A 27,865-nucleotide genomic window follows, 5' to 3' on the forward strand; every position below is an offset into this window, starting at 1 on the left:
GTATGTTTAGTGTTTGGAGGAATAAGGTTTCTCATATATCTATCCATGGTGATGTTTCTTTTGTTGTTCAGTATATATGAACTATTTATAACAAACCTATAAGACCAAATAAAATCTTACTATAATTGAGATACAGACTAATGACTTAATTCACAGACTGCCTGGCAAAGTGTCAATATTTACTATGATTTCCTATAAAATGACTGAGTGAGTATGGTTTTACGCCGCTTTTAGCAATATTCCAGCAATATCATGGCGGGGGACACCAGAAATGGGCTTCACACATTGTACCCATGTCGGGAATCGAACCCGCGTCTTCGGCGTGACGAGCGAACGCTTTAACCACTGGGCTACCCGACCGTCCTTCTATAAAATGATTCAAGGTACATCAGGTGGCTCCTTCTTCCAACTTGAAATGGCACAAAGCCAAAAAATACAAACAAGGAAGTGAAGTGCTCATGAGTTTACTTGGATAAAAGCACATCAACATTTTCCACATGTACAGACCGCAACAGCACAAACACACAAGGTGGTTGCTCAATTTGAACTGTAGTTTTGTACTGCTGAGTCAGGCACTACACAGCTGTAAGCCTTACATTCAAACCAGTAAGCTCTCAGACTGCTATGCTGGCCACCATTGTCAGCATCATGCATACTGCAAACAAATACTTCCCAAAGGATAATTACAAAGATTGAAAACAAGAGCATACATCAACAGTTAACGTAATCAGAAAGGAAAACTGCTCTAGGTCTTCCACGTCGAAGACGAGACATTTTGAAGTTATCTTTATGATACATCTTAATACAGAGATTATGAAAATATGTCCATGCAGATAGATGATCTATAAATACATGTTTACACAGAAGCATAAACCCTGAAACTTAAGTAATTCTATCATAAATAATGAACACATGAAGCTCAATGTACACAATGTTCAAACGGAAGTTCGTTTCAAGGTGGCAATGTGAACCAGGAAGTAAACGCAACCTGACGCCGACAGCTAAGTATACACAAAGTAGCAATGACAGACAATACATATCTCCACAGCATATACACTGACATAAATGCAGTCCGTCAAAGATTCTGCGTTCAGCTAGATCTTTTATCGAGTAACAACAAATTCTGTGACATGGTAATTTTCTCCAAAAATAGGTCTTATCAAAATACTACACAATAAAGTTGAGCCTTGTTAGGCATACAGAATACATTTCAAACTTGTGGCAAGGTCTGAGACTTGATAATTTTATTTTTTTAACAAATGATAGGAAAATATTGAAATCAATGAAAAATGTTAAAATGTTGGACATTGTTGTCATTTTTTTCATCCCACTAAAATTACTAAACGAAATGAAAACAACATAAAAATGGAACATTAACCACAACATTAATGTCGTGTGATAAAAATGAATTTCATGATCAATTATACACAAAAATGGAAAGTTATTAGTGATTAGCTCATGATACCAAGACTCAACAGGTAATAAGGAATCGGATCTTCCCACCTGTGCAGGCAGGCTACAGGTAAGGCTTCCCTGGTCTTGACCCAGCCTTACAGAAGCCCGACACATCAATTAGTTCTTTGTAATACAGCACAACAGGCCTATGGTATTGTCATACAGCACAACAAACCTAGGCTATCGTCGTAGCTATTAGTGCCAAATTACCAGAAGATACAGACAGATGGTCAAGGATAAGAATCAATGTCATGCCATCCATACACTTGCATCCAGTGCCGCCGACAGTCCAAGTGACGTAACTGTGTATTATCTCCTCTATAACAACCATGCTAGTCTACACAACACCATCAATTGTCCGCAGTGTCCATAGAAGCTCCCTCATCACCATCCTTCTTATCCTTCTTCTCACCTGCTGTAAAGGAACAGGACATTATCTGTAGACTAAGGACTTCATACAAAACAGGGCATTATCTGTAGACTGAGGACATCATACAAAACAGGGCATTATCTGTAGACTGAGGACTTCACACAAAACAGGGCATTATCTGTAGACTTTGGACTTCATACAAAACAGGGCATTATCTGTAGACTAAGGACTTCATACAAAACAGGACATTATCTGTAGACTGAGGACTTCATACAAAACAGGACATTATCTGCAGACTAAGGACTTCATACAAAACAGGACATTATCTGTTGACTAAGGACTTCATACAAAACAGGGCATTATCTGTAGACTAAGGACTTCATACAAAACTGGACACTATCTGTAGACTAAGGACTTACGGAACAATCAGACCATACTGATATTAGTTTGAAGGTTAAAAAAATTATTCTACACTGAAAATATAAGTTGAATAATTTTTTTAAATCCTTCCCACCTTGCTCCGTGGTAATTTGCCCTAGAATCTATTAAACAAGCGGGGAGGTAAAATGGGTTTTAATGTCGCGTTCAAGACTGTTTCACTTAAACAGCGAAGTGCATTTGTGGTTGCACGTTGGATAGTGCTAGCTTCCTGAGATACCATGCCGCAGTTTAACATGAATACCCCACTCAGACACAGTATACAGACTCTGAGACGACCAGTCCTTGTTTTAGCCCTTCAAACATGAACGTCAGGCAGGGTTACAACAGCACCATTTTTTAATGTTTTTTTGGTATTACATGGCCGGGGATTGAACCACTGACCTTCCCCTCACCAGACAGACGATCTTTCAACTCGACCACGGAGAATTGTGAAACAAGAAATAAAACATTGGGTTTGTAGCATCACACATACTGATTCCTGACACCCACCTTCACCATCCCCCTCCCCTCCAGCTGAGCTGGTTCGCCGTCTCTTGCGAGGGTTGAACTTCTGTCTCTGAAACCGTGGTGGAGGAAGAGGGTCCATGCCCAGGACTTTATGGATTTGACGGAATGCGATCAGCCTGAGGGCATGCTGCAACAACATAAAGACTTCATTATGGACCAGGTACTTATATCCTTGTGCCTGCCCTGCTGGCAGAGAACTTGTTGTTCACTTCCTTTGTCAAAATCATAATCTGCAAGACATATCTCAAAGTGCATTGATGATTCGTATGCAGTCCAATTGGCCATTGTTGAAAGTTAAGTAACATGGTAAGTCTGAATGAATTAAAGCTGCAATCTGGACAATAAGTGACAACAGGCTTTACTTAAAAGACATTACTTTCAAGGCTAAACTTGTGACATATTTCAACTTCATTGTATACGAATGGGCCTTGTGCGCTAAGAAAAGATAGTTAACCATCTTACAAACTTAACTCAGATATTCTCAAACAAAGGGTAGTGACTAGTCCAATAAAGTAGCCTGGCTATTTTTGGCATCCCAGTTTCAGCAATGTGCTCCCTAGGTAGTACACACCTGAGCTGAGGCTGTGATTTCCTCTCTCTGTTGATTGGTCAGCGACTGAGCAGCATCAAATGCTTCCTTCTCACAAGGGTCATACAGTCCAGGGCCTCCTACAACAAATGAATATGATCAGAGCTTGTTTCTTTGTCGTTTAATGCCACTCAGAAATATTCCATCCATACCATGGCAGCCTGCACAATTGAACCTGGACGAGATATTGTGAGTAATGGTCCACGCATCGGTCTCTGCCGTCATGCCATCAGAGCATGACCACCCAATCCATGAGGTCTCACAGCTGGAGACCCATTCTAACCTGTAATCCCCACAGTGTTCAACTATATAATAAGGGAATCTCAGAATAAGGAAATCGAGACACCACTTCGTAGTCATAACCCAGCTCAATGTGGGAAGAAGTACCAAAGTATTGTTTGGTTGTTGTTTAACGACACCACAACATTCCAGCTATACAATGATGGCCAGTAAATAACTATGTCTTGACCAGGCAATCAAGTACTCGATAATGCTAGCTTCAATTCACATTGTCGGGATATAATGATCCGCTATCAACCAAGTCGACGAGCCTGACCACCAATTGGTCGCCTCCCTAGGTTGCCGGGGGTCCTATTCTTACGTGGAATATCCATGAATGAAAGCCCAAAGTGAGTCGGATGCTTCCAATATTGGCATAACCCATAAGAGCAGCTATAGTGCGGACAGATCAAGGACCACCATTATTCTATCAGGGAGAATCGGTGTTTGGACCCACTGTCAATGGATCATGGTGGATGATGACATGCAACTCGGTGAATGCAGCCCTTCACACTGACAGGCTTCCCAAGCAGCCAACGGATAGCAGGACTCCATTTAGCCATAAAAAACATGCATCAGTGCAACCTATTATTGGAAAGTGCAACCTAACAGATTTCTACAACAAATTCGCGTTAAAAAAATTCAAATTTGTGTCCGACTATCCCTTACTTTTCCACACAACAACGATCTTTAAAGACAGTGAATACCTCCAAGCTTTATGTACCATATCACATCATTAATCTCTGTGTATTATGTAATTTGCCATCCTTTCTTGGGCTTGACGTTATAAAGCTGTGGGTACTTCAAGATCAAGTGCTCATCCTATTTCATTTAACAGCAATTTTTATGTAAACTTATGATACAGTCGTCTCAGATGTACTTATTCAGTTTATGCACCTGTTTCATCTTTGATAGATTTATGGGACAAGAGTGCAACGTTATTTTAATGTCAACATGCACCTGGTGCAGGTAAATGGTACAGATCTTTTCCTCACCTGGCAGCAGGATTCCTGATGAAATACATTCAAAGACCCGGCGCAGAGCATCTCCGGGACTCATTTGTATACCCCCACTGCCTACACACTTCTCTACCAGCAGCTCCATGGCCTGATAGGAAAACAGGAGAAATACAATGACAAAGCTGTTCCACTGCGGCCTGTAAATGATCATGTCTGGCCGGGCCTTCAGCCGCCACCATGAAGGTGCAACGGGAGTCAACTAGGTCACACATTGTAACCACCAGATCCACATTTCAGTTGGTTGTCAATACAAGCATGGTAACCTGTTCTACACCACAATCATGAGGCAACTGTTAAAATAATGAAGGTTGAATTGAAAACAAAGAAAGTCATTACACCCGTTATCTGCATATGCTGTGCACTATAAACACACAGAAAGGCATTGTGTTAAGAATTCCGTCTTCATGCCATAAGGAAGAACATGGAAATATCAGGTAATTATATTTTATTAAACAAATAATGTCCTTTTATGTCAATAAATTAAAAACTTGCAATGTCCTTCATTAGCCTTTCTGTCATCAGTCTCGTCAAGACTATGAACAAGAACATAGTTTAATGTCAGACATGCAACAGTTTCTCATAGTTTTTTTGTTTGTTGTTTAACGCCGCACTCAGCAATATTCCATCTATATGACGGCGGTCTGTTAAATAATTGAGTCTGTACCAGACAATCCAGTGATTGACATCATGAACATTGATCTACGCAATTGGGATCGATGACATGCATCAACCAAGTCGGCGAGCCTGATCACCCAATCCTGTTAGTTGCCTTTTACGAAAAGCATAGTCGCCTTTTACAGCAAGTATGGGTTGCTGAAAACCTATTCTACCCCGGAATCTTGTTTCTCATTGTGAGTGAGGAATGGTGAATGAGATAATATCTAACACTGCTTTCTCATTCTCTTATATCAGATATTTTTAAGTTGAAAGACATGTTAAAGAAAGTTTGGTGGTATTGATAGAGGCAGTCTCTAGTCTCTCCTAACAATTCTTTCAATATTGTTGTGATAGTATTGTTTTGAAGGGATCGTTCAATGCAGGATGAAAAACTTAATTCATCAAGTTTTGAGAGATGCAGAAAAAACAGCCTGACTTCAGAAGATGTTGAATTCCTTGTAATACTCAAAACACAATGACAAACATAATATATCAGACCGTCTTCACTGGGCTGCAATTTTGTTTGAAGCAAATGCGAGTGATTTGAGAGGTGGAATCTGATTGGTCAATAGGAGGGACATAGACATAAGTCATAATAGCCACTGGTGGCGCTACGATCGAGCCCAGAATTTCCAGCCTAGTGCGGCAAGGACGGAACTGGACTTTTAGTCAGTTAACTTCCTTGCCTCAGGAAGATGAGTTACTTTATAAACATTGAGAAACCAGGTAAGATGATTTTGGCCGATGGAAAACTCACACCTGTAAACTTAAGGATTTAAAACTTTTATCCGACATCAAACTTTTGAACTGGTCCCCAAGGATCTAGCAGTAAGCATCTATAGTGGACAGTAGACAGTATTAGATAACCAACATGAATAACATTTATGACAGGAATTGAAGAAGGAATTCTTAACACAATGCCTTAAAATAACCTTGAATTTCATTCACATTTGGTTGTTTCATGCTGGTTTCATGAGTATAACCTGATGCTAATTCTACTGAATGGTTCTATACATATTACAAATGTTTATTTGTAAAAAGTTGTTGTTTTTATTTACGTACAGAGGACAGACAATAACAAACTATTGTCTGTCTCTTCTGTCATGTAATCCTCACAAGGTAATTTCATTTTAGGCCTCACTAAAGAGAAACAAGTTTTGATTAGTATAGTTGGTCATTCCAGTGACCATCCACCTACCCATTCACTGAGCGGGGTCCATGTGGGGACTCTCTGGCATAAGTCCCGTAGTATTCGAATCACCACCACACAAGACTGGAGTCCATTAGCTCTAGCCTAAATGAGACGGATGGCAAAGCAGCAAGATTAGACATACAAATACTGTCACATGAATCAATTAATTCAAGAATCTGACCGTGAAGATAGTTACTCATTCAGTCTAGCTACCTTCAAACTTAAGCTTTATCACTTTCACCATGCGATCAATGGTTACAAATCAAACAAAAAAAAGCAACTTTGCCAGATTCTTGAATTTTTCAACAGCATGTTTAGGCCAACCATTTGTCTCTATGTTAATGTCACAAGGATACAAGAGCATACGCAATATTACAGCTGCCTAATCTCTGAGTTATAAACGGGGCAAACAATATGCGTGCTGGTTGGAACAGTACGTCACTATAGGCCATGTGACAGCTGTGAGACAAATGGACGACGTGACACCTTAGACGTACGGACGGGTGGACAGACAAGAAAACCCGACCGACTCCGGCGTCCACACTTTCCAGCCTCATGTACACTGAGCCGCGAAGGAGATGCATGTATTGTTCAGCCCATGTCCAACAGACAGTACGGACAGATGACGCAGAGATGGATGAAACCAAGACAATCCTGGTTATCTTTGAGCACATACTGACCACTCAACCTTCCTAACCCATTTGAATAGACTAGCACCTTTTTCTCAAGGGCAATGAACAATATTTGACAATTTTTACTCAGCAAAAAAAATTCAAACCCTAGTCATAAACATCTTCCACTTCTGGTATTGTCACCATCAAAGTATTTCTGTATCAATAGACAGATATAACATCTCCATCAGTGTCATTTCTTATCATCAACAGTATCACAGTTAATGCTTTTTGTTTCTTGCTAAGCGTTAAGAGGGACAGACCCCATCCAATGTAGTTGTGCAAGTGTAGACACATCAACAAAAAGAATTCACAATGACATGTCAATAGCTACAAATTTGTGCACTCACATGCATAAAAATACTGTTTACGTTTCGAAATACACAGGTAACAAATAGTGTTAGCTCAAAGATGACCAGGTAGTAATGTGAGGATCCCGTTCTATGCTCTACCACTACTTACACTTTTACATTTCAAGGCAGTAGTATACTACTCCACTACAGCAACTAGCAGCCCCACACAACTCGCGTACGTCAGAGCATCCACAGCACTCATACAATCACAACCAACTCACATCTCACTCCACACAACTCATGTCTCTCAAATCCACTCAACTAACGGTTCTCTCACTGTCCAAAAAATCCACGCAATTTCCAAAACAAGTAACATAATCACAATGTAAAGACATAAGAAAGCCTTTCCCTATGGTTTGGCACTTAATTTAAGTAGGTAGGGAGCAGGTGTTTTTGATTGCCTCTTGCATTCTGTTATCCAACAGTCACTCAAGTCATATAAATATCTACATCTGCCCTGAAATGTAGGCCAAATGGCATCAAGGAATCTGGCTCAGAACTTCAGCTAAACAATCATAGCCTTGAAAACTGTATATATTTAAGTATGAGCTACAATCTTTTATAAGGATTATCCCATGACCTACCCGGACCTACATGCAGCAGTCAGTTTGACCTGGCATAAAATCATAAAGAATTCTACATTTGTAGTTCAAGATTTCAGAATAATATACACTACTATATCATTATGTTCAAAGCGTGAAGTTCAACAAAGCTCAACCTGTAATACTCGCAATTTCCCATATGATAATTGTAAATACATGCTATTTGGAATCTAAGAACTGCCCAATTTCGTGTGCTAAGAAATCACAATCATCAAAGGCAGACATGATCATTTCCTCATGAGAACTCTTTAATTAACAAAATGCTTCTAAATGCATTTTAATACGCAACTCTGAAATTACTTTTTCCCCAGCCACTCTTCAACTGTTTATTGTTGATATTGTGTGGTGCTAGGGGCAGATCCTATGAATTCCATATAAGGGGGACAACTCGTGAAGCTGACTGAGCCAGGTCCCTATCATACACCAGCCTCCTTTCCTTCCATCCATCAATGCCCAACCAATGCTGTAAGCCACAAATAACACACCAACCCATGCCCAACCCACGCGATCAATTTGTGACAAACTGCTGGAATTTTTCCACTTTTTTTCTGTCAATGATATACTGAAAGCTAACATAAGGCTGCAAAGTAATAAATAAAAGTAACTCGAACCTGGAACCATTTAGCATGTCGAAGTGCAGCTAGGGCATCCAGGCATTTGTGCCTGTCCAGCACATCCGGAGGGTCTTTGACGCTTAGAGTCTCTATAACACAATGTTGTAGATTTCAGGGTAGCCTCTCGGAACGGGTGTTTGACCATGGATGGGGAACCAGGGCGGAATGGCAACAGACGGAGAAGGGTTGGCGTATCAGGCAAAGGAAAGCATGTGCTAAGCCGATAAAAGATTATGTTCTAAGAGAAAGCAAAACAAACTAAAGCCAGTATTGGGAAAAGAAAAAAATGAAAATAACTGTTTGGAGTTTGAAATAATGCTTTGTGGCACTAAACTTTAAGGACATGAAAATCAATAAATTTTTGAACAGAAATATACAAAATAAAACTATTTCGAACTTTTAAAGACATCAAAACAAACAGAATATATTAAAAGAAGTGTAAAGAAAGCAGCGGATATGTAAATGATGGGTGTGAAAGTAGATAAAGGTGTGTGCAAGAGTGGCCAATTTCCAACGGCCCCCTCATCATGGTCAAAAATCCTTCCAGCGCTCCTTTTCCATTTTCCTCTCTCAACCTGTGGGTATCTAGAAGCTTTGTTTGCATCACATGGCAACAAACAAACTGTATTAATGTCAAATCAAATCAGAACATCCAATGGCATGTAACAGAATAATGTATCAATAAGAGGAGTTATTTTAGTATTAATTTCTTCAAAGTCTCCTTAAGAAGATCTTGTCTTACATCAAATGCCATTATGCAGATTTCTATTTGATTTGAATGTTTTGGGGTTTTGTAGAATGATCATGTTTGAAAATTGAAATTTAACAATTGAAGGGTTGTTAGTGGACTTTTAAACAACTGGTTACATGACCACTCTACAACTTTAGTCTTGATAAACTTTCTTTCAAATCAAGTTGAGAAAGTAATACCAAATATCAATTTGAACCTTCGGATTTCATCATGCCCCTATCACCCTGCCCCAACCCCCGAGGAAGTTGAGCTTGGACGTTTTACCTCCACCCTCTGTTGAAGCAGCTTCCCTCATCACCGGCGACGTCAACGTCACAGTGCATGTTGTAGGAGGTTCCTTGGTGTTGCTCACGATGATGGCAGCTTCTTCCACACACCGCTTCACTTCAAACTTCTCATCAGTTACAGTCTGCAAAAACAAAAGGCATTGTTTTACATCTTATTTACCCATAAAATCTGACAGGAGTTTCCAAATAGGAGAAGGCACTACAAGTTTGAATTGATTGATAACCAGCTCGTTTTGAAATAGTATCTCCAAAATATGTATTTTTTTAGAGTAAAAATATAATTTATACTAATCCTGACTCAAACACATGTATGATAAAGTAAATAGGTTTGAGGACAAAACATAGAGTCTATTCAAGTTTCCCAAGTGTTATGGCCAGCTAACTAATGGCCATGTCTTACTCTTTAAAACCTGCCTTATTTCTGTTACACAAATATCGTAGTAACTCTTTTACATTTAGTAATCCAGTATTTAAAGCTTCAAGTTTCAAGTCACAGTAAACTGATTTAAGGCGAAGCCAGACATCTACCTATCAGTCCTTATGGCCAGCTGAGCAATAAATTGAATAGTATCATGCTACATATATCCAATGTTAAAGAGGTAGTCACGAGACTAACCTCCTGTGATTTGTAAAAGTGGGTCAGTGACATTCGTGTAGTTTGCAGTATATGTTTCAAAACCGATGTTGTTGTTTCTTTATATTTGATAACAAATTCCATCTTCCATTCCATTTTAGCTATAACGGTAATGCTATTTTTTCAGGGCATTGTCATTTGCAGAAAGCCCTGGGTCTTTACAACTGCCCTCCTTCGTCAGGCAGTTAATGGAAGACCTCAGGCTTTGACAAATGATAATGCCCTGAAAAATAGCGTTACCCTTATATTAGTTTGCTTCCTATCACCATAACACTACTTCCATGTGAAGTGCAACCTACAGCTAACTGCTTGGGCAGTCCGTCAGCCACTCTCTCCAGTAGTGTGCGTGTGGGTTTCTCGGAACACAGTACGACTAGATGGACATTGAGATCTCCGTGGAGCAACAGCCCCTTGGCCAGGACCCCAACACGCATCACACCCTTCAAGACCCGCGGGGAAGTGTCATCGTCCTTCTTCTTCTCACTGCAAGGAAATCATACAATCCTCAACATTCAACATGAAATGAAGAAACATATTTGTTTTCTCTGCTTATTGTCACAATCAACAATATTCCAAGTATACGACTGCAGCTTGAAGTGAGTGAGTGAGTGAGTGAGTTTGGTTTTACGCCGCTTTTAGCAATATTCCAGCAATATCACGGCGGGGGACACCAGAAATGGGCTTCACACATTGTACCCATGTCGGGATTCGAACCCGGGTCTTCGGCGTGACGAGCGAACACTTTAACCACTAGGCTACCCGACCGCCCACTGCAGCTTGAAAATAATAATAGTCTGGACCAGGCAATCTAGTGATTGATATTATTAGCAACATGGGTACAATGTCACACATTAAACCAAGTCACTGAGTCATCTGATCCATTAAGTGGCCTATTTTGAGCTATACAGATTGCTGAGATCCTATTCTCATCCAAAATGCCGAGAGGAGTAACAGAGTGAGGTGCATAACGCTAATTTGAACAGTACTTCGGTTATATTATATCCCTGCATGTCAGCCATGTTAAACCCAAGAGAATGTGTGGCTGCTGAATAACCAAGGACGAAAATTGGAGAGTAACTGCAGATCCTGGCCCAACAGACATGGGCTTGACGCTGACAATTACACGATCTTTGATACCATATGTAGAGATACAAATTCAATGTTGCCATTTACCCTTCCTTAGCTTCAGTCTCCTTCTTTACTTCTTTCTTTTCCTTTTTCTCGGTTTCGGCATCTTTCGGCGCATCACTGCAACACAGACTAGGTCTCATATACCTCACTGTCTTCCTTATGTAATTCAGTTCTAGTAACTGTTTAATGCTTCACTCAGAAGTACTTAAGCTATATGATAGAGGTCTGCAAACAATCAGTGAGTGAGTGAGTTGGGTTTAACGCCGCTATTAACAGTATTCCAGTTATATCACGGCGTGTCAGCTATATGTGGGAGGAAAGCTGGAAGTGATGCAGGTCTCAGACGTTTATCACTTTGGTGAAAACCCGCAAGCACAGGTATGGTACTGACAAACCTAGAAACAATTGAGGCGAACCGGGATTCGAACCCACAATCATAGGTTTCTAGCATGCCCAAGGGACGCAACTCTGAACAGCGAATAGCGGCTGACGACTGGGCCACCTGTGCCCCCTGCAAACAATCAAATCAACACCAGATAATCCTGTGACTGACGTTATGAGCAATGTCCCACATTGTCCAAGTACGAGGAAACAAAAGCAGCCAAGTCAAAGTGCCTGACCACCCATCCTCCTTGCCTCCTCATATGACCAGCATAGATTGCTAGGGACCAATTCTAATAAAAACATTGCATAAATTTACCTGTCGGCAAGGAAGTCTGAGACCTGCTTCAGCGCTCTTTCACAAGAAGACACGATTAGCTGTACTGCCTGAAGCTGGAACAAAATTACAAAAAAAATCACACATTCCCATTTAATTTTAAATACAAACAAATTTGAGCATTACATAATTTATAGACTTCTAGTGCGTCTGTCAGAAAAACTTTACCTTTTCTTACCTAATAATTGATATTAGCATAGTCAGTGGTTGTGTTGTGAGATACAGCATTGGTGTGTCAGATGATGACAGTGACCAGGTAGGTCAGCTTCACAACACATACATTACATTACTTTAGTTAATCAAGAAAATGTTGGTGAGACATTTGCTAGTCTGACAGATCACACAAGAAACCTTGAATGGATGCAAACGGAGGTGAGGTGAAACTGGGTTAGATATTACATTCAAGATATTGCACTTAAAGTGAAATGTGCATGCAGGCTGTGTGTGGCTGCTTGCACTAGTCTGAACATATACCAGTTTTGTTGTGCTAGCCCACTGAGATGCCATGCCACAGTTTTAATGTGGATACTCCACTCCGGCGCATCATACTGCCTCTGAGCTGACCAGTTTTTTAACGTCTTTTGGTAAGAACCCCAACCCTTATGTTCTACAGGCAGACACTATCCACTACATCGGTCATTCATAATAAAATACAAATAACATAAGAGCAAGGTAGTTCTTAACTTTTAAAATAATGATGATAATTAGTTTGTGAAAGTGAGCTCACTCTAAAAATACTGATTTGGAATATATAGCTAATATTGAAGTATCAGTGCATATGTCATGTATATGGTATGAAAATATATGGCAACTTTTATTTTCTGACAGTATATGCAACAGGTCCAAAGTCAATTTAGGACTAAATACCTTAAGTCAATAAATTAGTCATAACTGAGTTCCTAATCATGCCTTTGTATGGAATACTGCTACTTGACATGCTTTACCCAGTCTTGATGTTACTGTCAAACTAAAGGTCAGTATTTTATAGCTTGCTACAAAGTGTACCTTTACAGCCCCAATAACAATTGTCAACGGCCATGCTCTAACCATCACTATGGCAACCTAAGCCTACCTCTGCTTCCGTTGGGTATATGGCAGTATGTTTGGACATCACATGGCGATCATCAGCTGTATCTGGCTTCCTCATGTGCTGCAATCGAAATGAACAAAGTCATAACAAACTCATAGAACATGTAAAAACTGATCTATAACCCTTTTTTCCCGCTATATATTATCATCATAATAACTAGTGGACTAAAAATGTGGACTAAAAATGTCCACTTAAGTCTGGACCAACAATCCACTGATTGACATAAAGAGCAATTCACAAGTTTCAAAGCTTTGAGGATGTACATTATTCCTTTTAGAGTGTGGCAGTGCCACATCTTTTTCAATAACGATGCAAGAATTATCACCCACAAGAATCAGTTAGGAGCACAGTCTCTAACATGAAAGAGTCTCATAGAATTACCTCAACATGGATTATTTTATATGAACATTCATCCATGTGTTTCACTTGCCAGAGTTTATACGGAAGTGAGCAGCGTGCAACTTTTACGAAGCAAGCTCCCATCACAACGTGCACAATCTTTCATAATTCTCTCATTATAGCACAGGGAATGGGTGAAACATTGTCCCAGACCAACCGTTTGTCCCAAAAGAAGCAATAGACATTATTACTTTGGTTGCTTTTTGACCAAAATGGGGAGGTAATTACATTTGAAAGTGCACAAGAAATCAGAAAGAAAAAAGACAGCTAAATAAAACTTGATATCTCACCATTGGTCCAGGCCCTCCCATGAATGGGCGTGGCGGCATCATTCCTGGGGGTCCCTGATGCCGCTGCCATTCATAATACTCCATCATCTCGTAGCGGCGTTGATGCTCCCAGTACATCTCCTCTTCCATCCTAGGTAAAAAAGGTAATACTTGCTATAAAAATCTTAATTCTACTAAAGGGTTGTTGGTTGGATGTATTACACTGCTGTCAACAAAATCTTGGCCATATCACATGGTGTTACCGATGTGTTTTTTACCTCATCTCTTCCCTCCACCGTTCCTCCTGTTCTCTGCGTCGCCAGAACTCCTCCTTCTGAGCTTGCCTCCTCAGTTTCTCCTCCTGAACTTTGCGTGCTCGGATACTGGGCTTAACTTCCACCTGCAGGTTGGGGTCAACCTTTTTCTGGAACACAACACACTTCATCAGCAAACATACGTCTTCAAAAAACACACTAATACCCCCGACCCACCTAGTGTGTCAGTAGTTTGAAATTAAATAATGGATAGGGTTAGGGTTTGAAAACTTCATAAGAAATGGAAAATTAATATATATTAAAAAAAAAATCTTTTGACTGCGCCCCTCCATATGGCACACACAGATTATATGTACTAAGTTTAATATGAATCCACTGAATAGTTTAAGAGAAATCGCGCGGACAAAGTTTTCAGACGGAACCTAGGTATAACTATATAAGACCTAAAAGGTCTGGGGTATAATAACAGTCTCACAAGCTAAAGCTAAACTAATCAAGGCTGTGGAGCTCCTGTTTTAACAGCTAATTTTGTACTTAATGAAATCAGCCTACCTTATACTGTAGTCGATGTCTTCTACCCTTTAGATGCATCTCCTTGGCGTTGGGGTCGTTGAACTTACACTCGCAGAGCTTGCAGTTGAAACTGATAACTTTACCCTGGTCATTCTTCATTTCCTCAATGTATTCATGACCTGTAATAGAAGTGTTGCTGGATTAGAAAAACAATAAAAGCAGCAACAAGAGTGAATGACATCAGAGATGTTTCAGCCACTGAGCAACAGTGACAACATCAGTGACGTCAACAACAATGAGTGTAAGCAATGTTTCAGCCACTGAGCGAGATCAACGACAGTGACATCAACAACAGTGACATCAACAACAGTGGCATCAACATCAGTATCGGGTGACATCAACATCAGTGACATCAGCAATGTTACAGCCATTGAGCAATAGCAACATCATCAGTGAGTGAGATAAATCAGCAATGTTTCAGCCACTAAGCTTGATGCAACCTTCAAAAAATGGTGTCAGTAAAATGTGGTAAGAAAACCCAGGCCATATTTGTGCACCCCTTGGTGATCACAATCTGGTGGAACATTGAACTCGAGCCTACAACCGGACGATCCTGCCACCCAAGGGACACTGCTCTGTTTAGTTTCACACACTATTCACTAATACTCACCAACTGGAGCTACATCTTTCTCTCCAAGAATGTTCAACTTATCCCCATCTGCATCCAGCTCTGAAATAACCAAATCAAGAACCAAACATTACGATTTTGCACAACATATATATCACACACCAAACGGCATATCAACCACACATTATTAATATTAGAAAAGCTGGGGAACTGAAGAGTTTAATTCAAGTTCTTTATATATTCAGCGTTAGAAATTGGCTCACCGTCAGAATCTGCTACAGAGGACGAGGCTGGCATCTGGTCCACCTTGATGCTCTCTACCTTGACTTCCTCTGCCTTAGCGCCTGTTGTCTTCAGCTGTGTGCCTCCTTAAAAGTCAAGAGTCAGTCATGCATTTCCACATCTAATGAAACATGGGACTGGTAGGTTACATTACAGTTGTCGCTTTCCATGTGCAAATTTTTTATTTCAAGGTTGACCTATGCTCAAACCTCCATAACAAACAATTCTAAAGACAGATAGTTCCAACAATTATAGTCCAACCATTATGCATGAGATAGGGTTGGATTCAACACCTTTTGGAGTGAGTGAGTTTGGTTTAACGCCTCTTTTAACAGTATACAAGTTAAATCACGGCGTGTCAGCTTAATGTGGGAGGAAAGCCCGAAGTGATGCAGGTCGCAGACGTTTACCACTTCGGTGAAACCCACGAGCACGGGTATGGTGCTGAGAAACCTAGAAACATAATCGGGGCGAACTGCCCAAAGGAACTAACTTCCATGCAACATATGATATCAGCTCATCTGGTGGAAAACACATCCCCAACTCACCAACAAATGTAATTTTGGGCGCTGCAAGCACTTTTTTTGCTGGTTGCTGTGCTGCTGTTGCCACAGTCTTCCCAATGATTGCCTTGCCCCCTGCGGACGTGACAGTGGCTGCGCTGCCCGTGGACTTGGCTGTCGTGGTGGTGGCTGGGGAGTTGGACACTATCACAGGATCAGTCGAGGGAATGGGCTTGCCCAGCTTTGTGTGCAGCTTCAGCACCTGTAGACCACATGAGTAGGTATGTAGATGTTCTCTTGTTGCTGATAAACACTTCCTCATATTGAAACTATGAACAACTCATTTTAGTCATCAGTGGAAACAATATTTTATTGTTTCACTCTTATAAATACCAATTGCTATTAAACAAGTAGGCGACCATCTTTAACAGTCCAGTTTCCACCCTTGCCAAACTAGGCTGGATTTACTGAGCTCAATCGTAGCGCCACCAGTGGCTATTACCAGTTATGAACCTTCTTAGCCTCTGCTATGGACCAATCAGATTTCACCTCTCGCATCACACGCGTTTGCTTCACACAAAATGTTGGCGCCCAGTCAGGACAATCTGATCGATAATCAAGATCTATATTGTGATAAAATGAGTCTTACATCGCGAAATTCATCAAATCACGTGAGAACCTTGATTAGTCCAGCCAAAATGTAACTCCATAATACCAGCCAAGTTCGGCAAGGGTGGAAACTGGACTTTTATAGTCAGTTAACACTCTTGCCATGGGAAGATGGTAGGCCACTAGCATGAGTGTAGGTATGTAGATCTTGCTGACGGGTCCTACAGCAATTGAGTCCAGGGACACCCTCTATCTCTAACTTTAATGTAACGGATAAAACAAGCACCCATCAACTTTGTTATTGGAGGTTTAAAGTGTATCACAAGATTTTGCAATCCACAAGGCCATATTGTGATATGTTTCATTATAAATTGTATAATTCTAAATTTTGAATTCAGAAGCAATCTGTAACATCAATGTATGAATTTAAGTTCACATATAGGACAAAACAAGATGCTTGGACACCACTGTTTACTTATTAAAAAAATTGGCAGCCATCTTGGGCTATTATTGTGAAACGTATTGCAGAAAGAATGAACCTAAATTAACAACATACTGATAATACAGCTCACCCTTTCCTTTCACACTCATGTCAACTACAACCTGACGTCCCTTATTAATTAAAAAAGAGTCATCAGATGACAACAAATCCCCCCTGGCCCCAACAAATTCGAAAGAACAAATCATCTGACTGTTATAGTCCAACTTAATGAGAGAATTTCTATCTAATCGGTCTGTCTGCATAGTGTGTACAAGAGTAGTTATTGTGCTATCAAAACAATACCATGGGATTTGGATTCAGAACTCTGTATATGTATTTGAGATACACACCACTATGACAGAGTCAAATTCAAAGTCCATGGAAACGGAAAAAATATAAATTCTAAAAATCCCTAAACAGCAAAAGGCACCAGTTGACAACCTGGTCTTTGTGTGTGTACAGTTTCGAAAAATGAGTACCTATTAGTTTTAGAGATATAGTTCGGACAAAAACACCACTACAAACAGCGCCAAAGTCCAACTTGTTGCCATGGAAACAAGAAAAAAAAGTTGTTTTTTAAATTCCTAAATAGCAAAAGACACTTGAGCCCGATTAATACATTTACCAAGTTTGGATGAAAGATGTTGAATAGTTTTCTAGTTCTACACTGAAACGACACCTACCTCCAAATCAGCTGAGTCTTAACTTGTATTAACTTGTTCAACGGAAACAGGGAAAATTGAAACATTCCTAAATGGCACAAGGCTCCACTTCAGGCCCTGGTCAATACATGAAGCAATTTTGGAAGGAAATTCTTTTACGGTTTTCAAGTTATGCTCCAGAAATGAAATATGGATGGACAGACAGACAGATGATGACCATAGAGCAGTAGTTCCATAGCCTACCTTTTGATGCTTCGCTCCTCTGATGTGAGCCGCATATGCGTCGGTTCCCGTACAGGTAACATCGCACAGCTCGCACCTCAACTGGTTGTGACCTCTAGCAGCAGGGGCCGCCCCACCCTTCATGGCCTGCTCCTTCTTCTTGTGCTTCTGACCCTCCAGATGCTCCCGGTATGTCTGACAACAAACACACTGGAGTACAGGAACAACATGGACCAGGGCACTGATGCATCAGTACGCAGGACAATTTTACACAAGCAAATATTTATTTAGCAATTGTTTGAGGTGAGGTGAGGTGAAATTGGGTTTAACGTCACGTCCAAGATTATTGCACTTATATAGCGACGTGCATGCACGTGTGTATGTGAGTGGCTGCTTGTACTAGTCCGGACTGATGCCAATTTATAGTGCTAGCTCACTGAGATACCATGCCGCAGTTTAACATGAATACCCCACTCAGACACAGGATACTGACTCCGAGCCGACCAGTCCTTTGTTTTAGCCCCTAAATGCGGAGCGCCAGACAGGGTAACAACAAATACCATATTTTAATGTCTTTTGGCCGGGGATCAAACCACGAACCTTCCCCTCTCCCGGCGGAAGCAATTGTTTGAACTGCATCAAAGGACAAAACATAATGTGTCCAAATGCACATAATGACAATGGCAACAGATATTTATTTAGTAGTTGTTTTGTCATCGGTTTTTGCACTATTTGAACTCCATCCATTTATAAGTTTTCTTTTATTACTGCATTCATGAATAGATAAGGGAACAAATAGTTACATGGATAACTGCATGATCTAACGGCAGTACAGAAGAAGAAATGGGTGGTTTGGAGTTATGTAAGACAGCCATGAATACTTGTTGTTTGTGTCAAATATTGTGATACTCATTGTATTGGGTCAATTATTTCTCACATGTATTGATCACATTGTATGCTTTGTTTTTGTCAAAGCCCTGGTAAGCTTTGTTACATCACTGTTGCCAGTAAATAAACAATCTCATTAGATTCTCAATCAAATCAGATCTTGGTTCTCGCTACTGCTAAACAAAGATCTGAGGACATCCTATTACGTGTCACATTCAAACAACCTTTCAGTGGGATAAACATTTGAATGGAAGAGAATTTGCATTGCCCGTGGGAAGTACTGCCATACAATTTAGGCCATCTATTAGACATTCCAGAAGATTATGTGGACATATTTTTCAAAGGTTAGTCACCAGTTCAAAACTGGTGCTGTATACATGGTATAGCTAGAGACAACTGCTTTCTGATTGGCTAATGTTAACTTCATGTTAGTCATTTCATTAGTCGGTCAAAGTTCGCGAAAGGTCGACATGTACATGACCTGTAATGGGATGTTATCAAATTTTGTTTTTGCAGTAGCAAGAATTAAGAACTGAATTTAATGAGATTAGAAAATAGATGACTGTGCCTGACAAACACCCATAACACAGGGAGAAAAGACACCCCCAATGAAATCATCCATGTAACATGTGTGTCCACCTTATCAGTCAGCCTTTACAATAACAATCATGTAACACTGGGGCCTATTCTGATGTAACATTCAGTTGGAAAAATACACTTGATAGTTTTAGGATTTCAAACCAGAGTGATGCACATAAGGAAGGAATTACGCTGCATCAAATAATACTTTCCTAATAACTTCACTAATGTTTATCAATCAATGATGCTAATTGTGACCTATGGGATTTCACTTGAGTGAACAATTGGCAGAGAAAAGAACACATAATTCATCATATCAGAATAATCAGAAACTGCTTAGTAATTTTGAAAATATTTGCAAGGTCTGTGTAATATGTTGCCTCCTCTGCAAACTTATACCATAGATCAGGCAAATTTCAAAGGGATATTTAATAAGCATATCTATAGAGCATTTGATCTCCATCAATAGGATGGCTGACTTCCTGATTCTCATAACCATTGGAATTGCATCCAAACCCAGCATGCCCTGCTGGATGACATGTCTTATCACTTTTACTGTTCAAGGGTGAAAACCTCAGGGAGCATCCATTTGATTTGTATTTTCCCCCAGCCATATCCAACCATATATCTATTTACTGAGCACCATGAAACAATCTTTTCATTTTCACTATCAACCAAATTTGTGATGCTTGGGTATTTTTCACAAAACAAACTATTCTTTTTCCACTACTGCCAAACTATTCATTTGGGGCATATTTCTGAACAAACTATCCATTTACAAAATCTTCCTGCCCCCAGCTTTATTTGTCACTTAAAGAGGTTGTGACACACAGCCAAGACCGAGGCCATCCAACACTGCTCAGTTGAGCCAAGCATAAAGTATGTTCAAACAAAAATCAGAAATTTGAAATCAAATCATGTAATTTTTTCAAAACTAATAGCACACATTGGCCATTTGACCCAAGGAAAGTGGATCCACTACTACCTGGGGTCCAGCACAGCTGATTTTGCAGACATCACAGTAGTGAAGCTGAGGTTGTTTGGGAGGCCCCTTTGGCCGGGGTTTGAATGGCACACCAGGTTTCTTGACCGCCCAGGTCCCAGCCGTCTTCACTGCTTGCTGCTGCTGGTAGTACGAGGTGGCCGCTGTGTACAGAGCAGCATCATAGCCTGCAGTCAATATCACCATAACTCAACAAATACTTACGCTCTACGCCAAATAAAGGTCAACTACCTCTCTGGGTGGTACAAATTATCTGACAATGGTAATAAAACAAAGTCTTATCAATGAATTGGCATTTCTGACCTTAACATTATCAAACATACACAAAATGTGTCAAGGAAGTGGTCTAATATATACATTTCTGAACTAAAAATTATCAACATATACAATACTGGTCCAGAGCATGTCTGTCACCCCACAAAGCCAGTAGTACAAGCATTAGTTCCCTACACAGATGATCCTATTTAATTCCTGCAAACAGGTTAAAGTTGGACCATCTGCATTTACAGCTATATATGTGATCTTAACATCTGTTTGCTATTGTCTGGGTCAAGGAAACCATTTTCAGCTATCACTTGTATCAGTCATATTATTACTTTTAGGTACTAACTTCTTATGACCAATCGACAGGTTCAATCATACACATATTTCTACAAATAAAAAATACCTACTATTGCGACTACTAGAAACAATATACATTTTAATACCTAATACAGAAATACCTCAAACATAATTCAACAAATGTGATTCTACTGCAGTATTAAACACATTAAAAAAATTCTGACTGGCCCTTTCATACATTTATTCAAGCATTTAAGTATATTCTAGCTAACCACACTCATGAACACATGTGAATGAAATGAGAATGTGATAACACATGTAACAAACGTTATATTTGGGATAACACTTTCTTAGTAAAGTACAAATTCTAGTACTTTTCGGGGTTGAGTTCCATCCAGGATTCGAACCCACACTCTCAGAGTGAGGCACCTAATCGCCAGCACACAAAGTCAGCAAACTAACCACTCAGCCAGCGAGGCTTCCACAAAAAATGAAAGTCCAACAACTGGTAGTCTAGATCACATACTTTGTGTACCCCTCTGACAAGTGTAAAGTAGCACCGCTCCCATAGTCCCATGTGCTAACACATGTCAAACATAACAGGATCTTTCCATCAATTTAAGACATCAATGAAACAAATATGGTGTGGAATTATCATTTACTCAAGGATATAGCATTTGCCCAACCAGGCAAGTACTTTCCTGAAAACACTTGCCTGGAGAGATACTGTACTTGTTCCAAGTTTGTGCGCTGCTGTTACCATTAATCCCTGAATACAAAAATTTGCCAAAAGGATTAAATCACAGCATGGAAAGTCTCAGCCTTCGATAGAAATTGCATTCTCTCTTAGTTCTGTATACATTATAAAACAAAAACTGAAGAGACAGAAATAACAACAAATGTTTTAATAAAAATGGACATAAGGACAAAAGATACATGATTTGGCTGACAATGCTAACCTTATTACTTAATAATACGAAGATATATTGTTTCTTGATGATTACGACACATGGTTTTGTAGTTGATTTAAAGGTACACATACCTGAAAATGAGGACTGCGTTGTGGTTGGCGCATAGCTTGCCTGGGTGTATGTTGTCACTGCGGGCGATGTTGTGGCTGGGTACACATAGGCTGTTGTCGTCACCTGTACTGCAGGCTGTGCCTTGGGTTGGGCAAGTTGTCTTTGAGCTGTGTTGTAGGAGGAACTCGTACTGTAGGCCGGTTTGGCTTTGGAGGGAACCACTCTTGTGTGTTATTGTTTATTACTGATGAAAACTTTACTGCTCATGCTGATGGACTGTACACACAACACTGAACATGGAACTGAATGGCATGCAGTAGAGGTGTAACAAACAGACAACTTTCAGTAGGACCTACTTTACCATATTCCAGCGTTAGAAATTGGCACTAGTCCTATAGTCCTTACCAAACTGCCCAATAGTAAAGGTATCCTAAGGACTAGTAGAAATTGGCCCATTTTAAAGGTTTTGCTATATGTTATCATTATAAGGACTAGTGGACAAAAACTGTTAGTTTCTAACCCTGTATTCAACACAAGACTCAGTAGGACCTACATTACCATATTCCACACAAGACTCAACTTTTGATACAATCAGTATTTCCATCAAATGCATCACTTCTGTCCAGTGGGTAAAAGTCTTAAAATATTACTGTCAGGTGGGCTAGCTTGCCCTTTAAGTTACTAGTTAGTTTCAAATTTTACTGGCTTAAATATGCAACAGTTTAATTTTCCAGAAATTTGATTCTCTGAAGGTATTAATAAAGTAAACCCAAATTGCAAATCATGAGTCACAAGTTATGAAGGGGGCAACGCCTATCTTGCAACCTTGATTGATATCAATTTGATATTGGAATGTCATATAGATCTACTGAAATGGGAGAACCTTTTACTTTGCTCAACTAGGTGTGCATAAAGATATAATCGGTAAAATGTCAGGAGCCAGTCAGGCCTGGGACATTTCAGAACATTTTACCCTGACTGAAATTTAGCTGTCTGGCAGCTATTTCTGCCACAACACTGCTCTGAAAATTTTAACCAATTCTTCATGCTCTATAGCATCATCCTACCGTATAAGATTTTCTTTGAGAAATCATAATGATCTTGTTTCTTGCTAACAAGTCACTTCAAATGATGGATAACAAACAAATGATTTCGTCACAAAGCTACATGCAAGTACCCATACAATACCAACTGACCATGTTATCCACCATGGCAAAATGATGAGAGTCTGACAAGATGTCTTCATTGATAAGGGTACAACCTTGCATCCCAAAGATACTGATTGCTGCTGTATTGTTACACAACTACTCGGAGGAATTACTTATCAGACATTACATGGTACAATACCTGCTTGATAGTGTGTTTCTGCTGCTGTGTATGCAGTAGCTTGCGCCGGTTGGTAGTACGCTTTAGTTTGATCATACGTCACTGCAGGCTACAACAAACAATTGTTCAAACATAACTATCTGTACCTATTTCTACATACTTTTGATCGACGAAGATGTTACTGTGACAATGCCACATTTGCCAAAGGACAATATTGTTCTACACTAAGCATCTGAATATTCCAGCTGTACTGTGGCATGCTGCAAGACCAAACCTAGACAATCAACAATACATTTATGCACGTGCCTCCCACTGTAAGCTGGATTATTAATGACCCAGGCATAAAACAATATACACAAAACACATCTGAATACACATCATACACAACAAGTTTTTGAATTAAGCAGGAAATTCACAGGCTTTCTTGTCACAAGTTAAAGACTTAGTTGATCCCTAGGTTGAAATGTTATAGGAGAAGACCACGAATACTCAACAATGCTCAATTTAATTTCTGCAAATATAACCCTAATGTTAAAAGTTTAAAATTTAGGAGATTTCTTAATCTCTTAAACCTTGTTTGTGTGGTTTTAATGTTGGTTTGGTTTATCAAATGCTCCATCTAGTTGCCTCTCACAAGAAGCATAGGTTACTGGTAACCCTATCATAACTCTGAACTCTCACAATAGTCTCAACAATGTTATTTGCTATACTTACCGTGACTGCTACTTGTGTGCGTGTCGTGTAGGCATACTGAGGTGCTGCATGAGCTGCTTGGTAGCTCTCGTAGGCCTGTGCTGCTCGGGGAGCCGCAGTAGCGTAGGCGGCCTGTGGTGCTGCTGCCACATATGCAGTTTGAGCTGTGGGATAAGCAGTGGCCGGCTGGGCTGCATTAGCTACAGGGTAGACAAAATGAGCCATCCTTCTGGAAGAATAGGAGAAAACCCACATATGAATAAAAGCTATGTAGAATATTTTTCAACATACCGTATTCGACGTAATAAACGCCCAGGGCGCTCTGAAAATTAGAAATAGGGGGCTCTTATTAGAATATTATTTTGGTGAAGAAAAACACAGAGTTGAAAGATAATTTTTGTGGTTTATGCTGACAGCCTGAAATGTTAAAATATGACAGATATATTTTTCCAGCATTTAATTAAGGGTGCACATAACACATGAGTGCGTATTTTACGCGAATAAGTCTATTGTACAATGATCAATCGGAGGTGGTGCTAATTGAGATTGTTCGCTAGCCAATATATTAGCAAATATCGCTGTGGGGGCTTATTACGTCTAATGCGGCAATAAACACTTCAACATGTTCCAAGATATATTACCATGATTAAACATTTTTATAAAATATACCAACATCAATAACCTACAGAAGCACAGCATATTTAATAGATTATACATAGCACATGAGATGGTATTTAACACATGCCAAGGATATATTGAATACTACATCATGAATATGTGTAGAAAATATTCAGCATGTTCCTACTTCACAATATTTGACAAATATTACCTTTTAATATCATTGGGGAACAATGAACTTGAAGCCCAAAACGGTAAATGTGTATCATGTATACCAATGTTCGAAATTAAAGGGCATCCTGTGTTAGAACTACTAAACTGAAAAGCTGTACTAGCCCGTGCAAAGACAAAATGCCCTTGTAATGTTGAAGTAATGGGGGAATTTGTATTAGCCCGCAGGCATTAGTACCTGCCCCTGGCTAGCAGGATAGTGTTAATTTCTAACCCTGGTACTACTTGATGTCTTGTCCTACAGTATTTGTACTAAGGAAGCTGGGACCGACAAAATCTATAAATTTCAACATAAGGGCGATTAATTACTAAACACTTTGGTAGCGCACGGAAATCTTATTCCCTGATTTACAAATCCAATGTCATTGAACATATTTTTTAAGACTTAAATCCTAGCAGAAATCAAAGACGTTGATCTACATGTATGTGCGTCCGTTCAGAATACAAGAGAAAAAAGGCAGACACAGGTAAAGTTTCAAAACACAAGCAAATTTCGTTTCTGGAATGACAGCAAAACAAAAACTAAATGAATATACATACAACTCTTTCTCCATAATAATCTACAAAATTCAGATCAGAAATTATCGTTTTTTAGATGAGATTCGCCTAGCCGGTGGCGGCACCGGTGGAAGAGTTTTCATGAATGTACCCTCGTGCAAGAATGGCCACCTTGCGTGAATTACAAATTTTGAACTATTTCTAGTGGCCAAACAGCAAGTTGGATTTAGAGTTTTTAGAATCTGGTCTGATACGTTTGTTTCCAAATTTGTCCATAAAAATAGAAAACTGTGACTTAATCATTCAAATGTATCTCTTAAACATTGTGAATGTCAACAGTCTTTTCAACTTCCGGGGGTGAACCTTGAGCAATGGTCATTGTATAATGAACTGTCACTTCTAGTTAATTGAAAAGTCCATATTGATAAGATTTCATTTGATACGGTCAGAGACCCGGCCTCTGATATGGTACACATTTCAGACGGAAATAAGACGGCGAAATTCATCGAAAGCAATGGAATGTAAATAATTTGCTATTTCATGTCATTCAACATACTGAATTACGATCTAAACACACTTTGTCAAACTTTGATGACTGCAGATTGTTGTCTCCGAAATGAACAGCTGATGGTGGTAAACATGCCTCCTAAACGATCTATAATGGTCCGCGTGAATAATTCTCCATGAAGTCGAAAATGAACAGAAATACATAAATATTAGCGTAATTTCTCCTCAAGTATATATAAGAAATATAAGTTGAATGTAATTTTTTGTTAATACCAATGTTAATATTTTTAAATACATGTATTCACAGAGGAATAATTAATGTTGGAAAATAGGATATCCAAGGATATATCTATATAATCTGGTAATTTTACTTGCAACAAGTCACAAGTACCAAAAATCAAATACAGTTTCCCCACTGTGTGAAGATGAAATATCTCTGAAAATTAGAAAAAATCTCATCACGCGCCAAAGAAATCTCATTGCTTTTGGACCAGGGGAGATTTTCTCTCATAGGTTAAAATTTCGAGGATAATCCATGCGTATTCCCCCTCCAAAAGTTATATATGTATGCATAACCGTTCAATCCTTTGGCTCAAGGGTTACCTTAGTTTTCACATTCAATATAACAAAGGCACATTTCAGTGGGACATATAACAGAGGAAAAAATGCATTAAAATTAAAAAGTAATAGTAATATGATGGATACAGAAAAGGTTTCAACCCGTTGAAGACCTAACTATTACATGATTTTAAGAATACAAATACAGAGAAAGCATGCTCTAAATTTGCATGAATTGATCCACCAATTGCTTTCTTCAAACAATGATACAGTATTTTTACCAAATCCCAATACTACATCAACATGATCCAAAAACAATCTTGCCACAATATTCTGTAAAGAGAAACGCATCCAAATAACCACAGACGATATCACCAATTGTTTCCAAACCATGAGACTTATTTGTGTTCGAGACAATATTGGCTGATGATGAGAAGAGAAATGAAGTTAACATAGATGCAAACTATAATGCATATGATGTGCTAATTACTCATTCTACCTTATTTTAAGTATGATACTGACTTAAATTTGTGCAGGAAATCAGGGCAATGACCTCTGCTGAACACAGGTTCATAACATTACCAATCAACACAGGCCTGCAATAACAACAAAGCACGCACCAAGTCACGTGACATGCCATTTTATCCGGCGTGCATCCGCCATTTTCTTTGGCAGCGTGGTTACGAATTCCAATCAAAACAAACCCTACTTGCATGCACGACAATTTGCAGTATAATTTCCTAGCAGCTTCTTTTCAATTCACAAATCGAAATACTACTCGGAATACACGATTGAGGAGCATGAAGCACATGTTACTCGGGTTTCATAATGCACGTCGATCGACTCTACTATGTGATACGTACTCAATCACAGCTACCACATCATGTAGTCAATCGAAAATATGCATAAACATTTACATATTGCATAAACTACACTTTAACTATACGTACCCCTAGGGATTGTTGAAATCCTTTGTTTATCAGTGTTATTATCCGTCGAGTTTCATCAGCACACGTTTCAACAAAAATGTTAGAGAGAGAGAGCCGTGTGCAAAGGTCACGTGATTTTGTTGCGTACTCGCTTTCTCGCGTGGCTATTGATAACATGCCCAATGGCGACTCCTTCGTCTCTGTAAAGAGATTGCAATGCGCAAATACCACACGACAAGATGAGAATAA

General features: G+C 39.5%; 1 protein-coding gene across 9 annotated transcripts; it reads right to left on the reverse strand.

Annotated features, from left to right (window-relative positions):
- Positions 1–448: 448 nt before the first annotated feature.
- LOC139459179 (zinc finger RNA-binding protein-like) lies at positions 449–27,736 on the reverse strand. 9 transcript variants are annotated; one of them, XM_071241262.1, is made up of 24 exons: positions 27,638–27,736; positions 24,297–24,504; positions 23,604–23,691; positions 22,277–22,423; positions 21,950–22,003; positions 20,656–20,840; positions 18,225–18,398; positions 16,275–16,491; positions 15,708–15,812; positions 15,487–15,546; positions 14,856–14,995; positions 14,307–14,452; positions 14,050–14,179; positions 13,343–13,420; positions 12,253–12,326; positions 11,595–11,681; positions 10,721–10,904; positions 9,765–9,909; positions 8,747–8,838; positions 6,516–6,611; positions 4,637–4,748; positions 3,345–3,442; positions 2,756–2,900; positions 449–1,870 (listed from the first exon to the last, which is right to left on the reverse strand). In XM_071241262.1, the coding sequence occupies exons 2-24, from the start codon at positions 24,498–24,500 to the stop codon at positions 1,806–1,808; spliced, it is 2,826 nt and encodes a 941-aa protein (XP_071097363.1). In that variant the 5' UTR covers positions 24,501–24,504; positions 27,638–27,736; the 3' UTR covers positions 449–1,805. The 9 variants fall into 9 exon arrangements, with proteins under 9 accessions (XP_071097363.1, XP_071097279.1, XP_071097197.1 ...); XM_071241178.1 differs by having other exon boundaries at positions 20,656–20,816; positions 22,277–22,462; XM_071241096.1 differs by having other exon boundaries at positions 11,595–11,669; positions 12,253–12,320; positions 22,277–22,462.
- Between the last annotated feature and the right edge of the window lie 129 nt (positions 27,737–27,865).

The sequence above is a fragment of the Haliotis cracherodii genome, unplaced genomic scaffold (genome assembly GCF_022045235.1).
Source record: "Haliotis cracherodii isolate W230 unplaced genomic scaffold, xgHalCrac1.p SCAF_1, whole genome shotgun sequence".
Lineage (NCBI taxonomy): Eukaryota > Metazoa > Mollusca > Gastropoda > Lepetellida > Haliotidae > Haliotis > Haliotis cracherodii.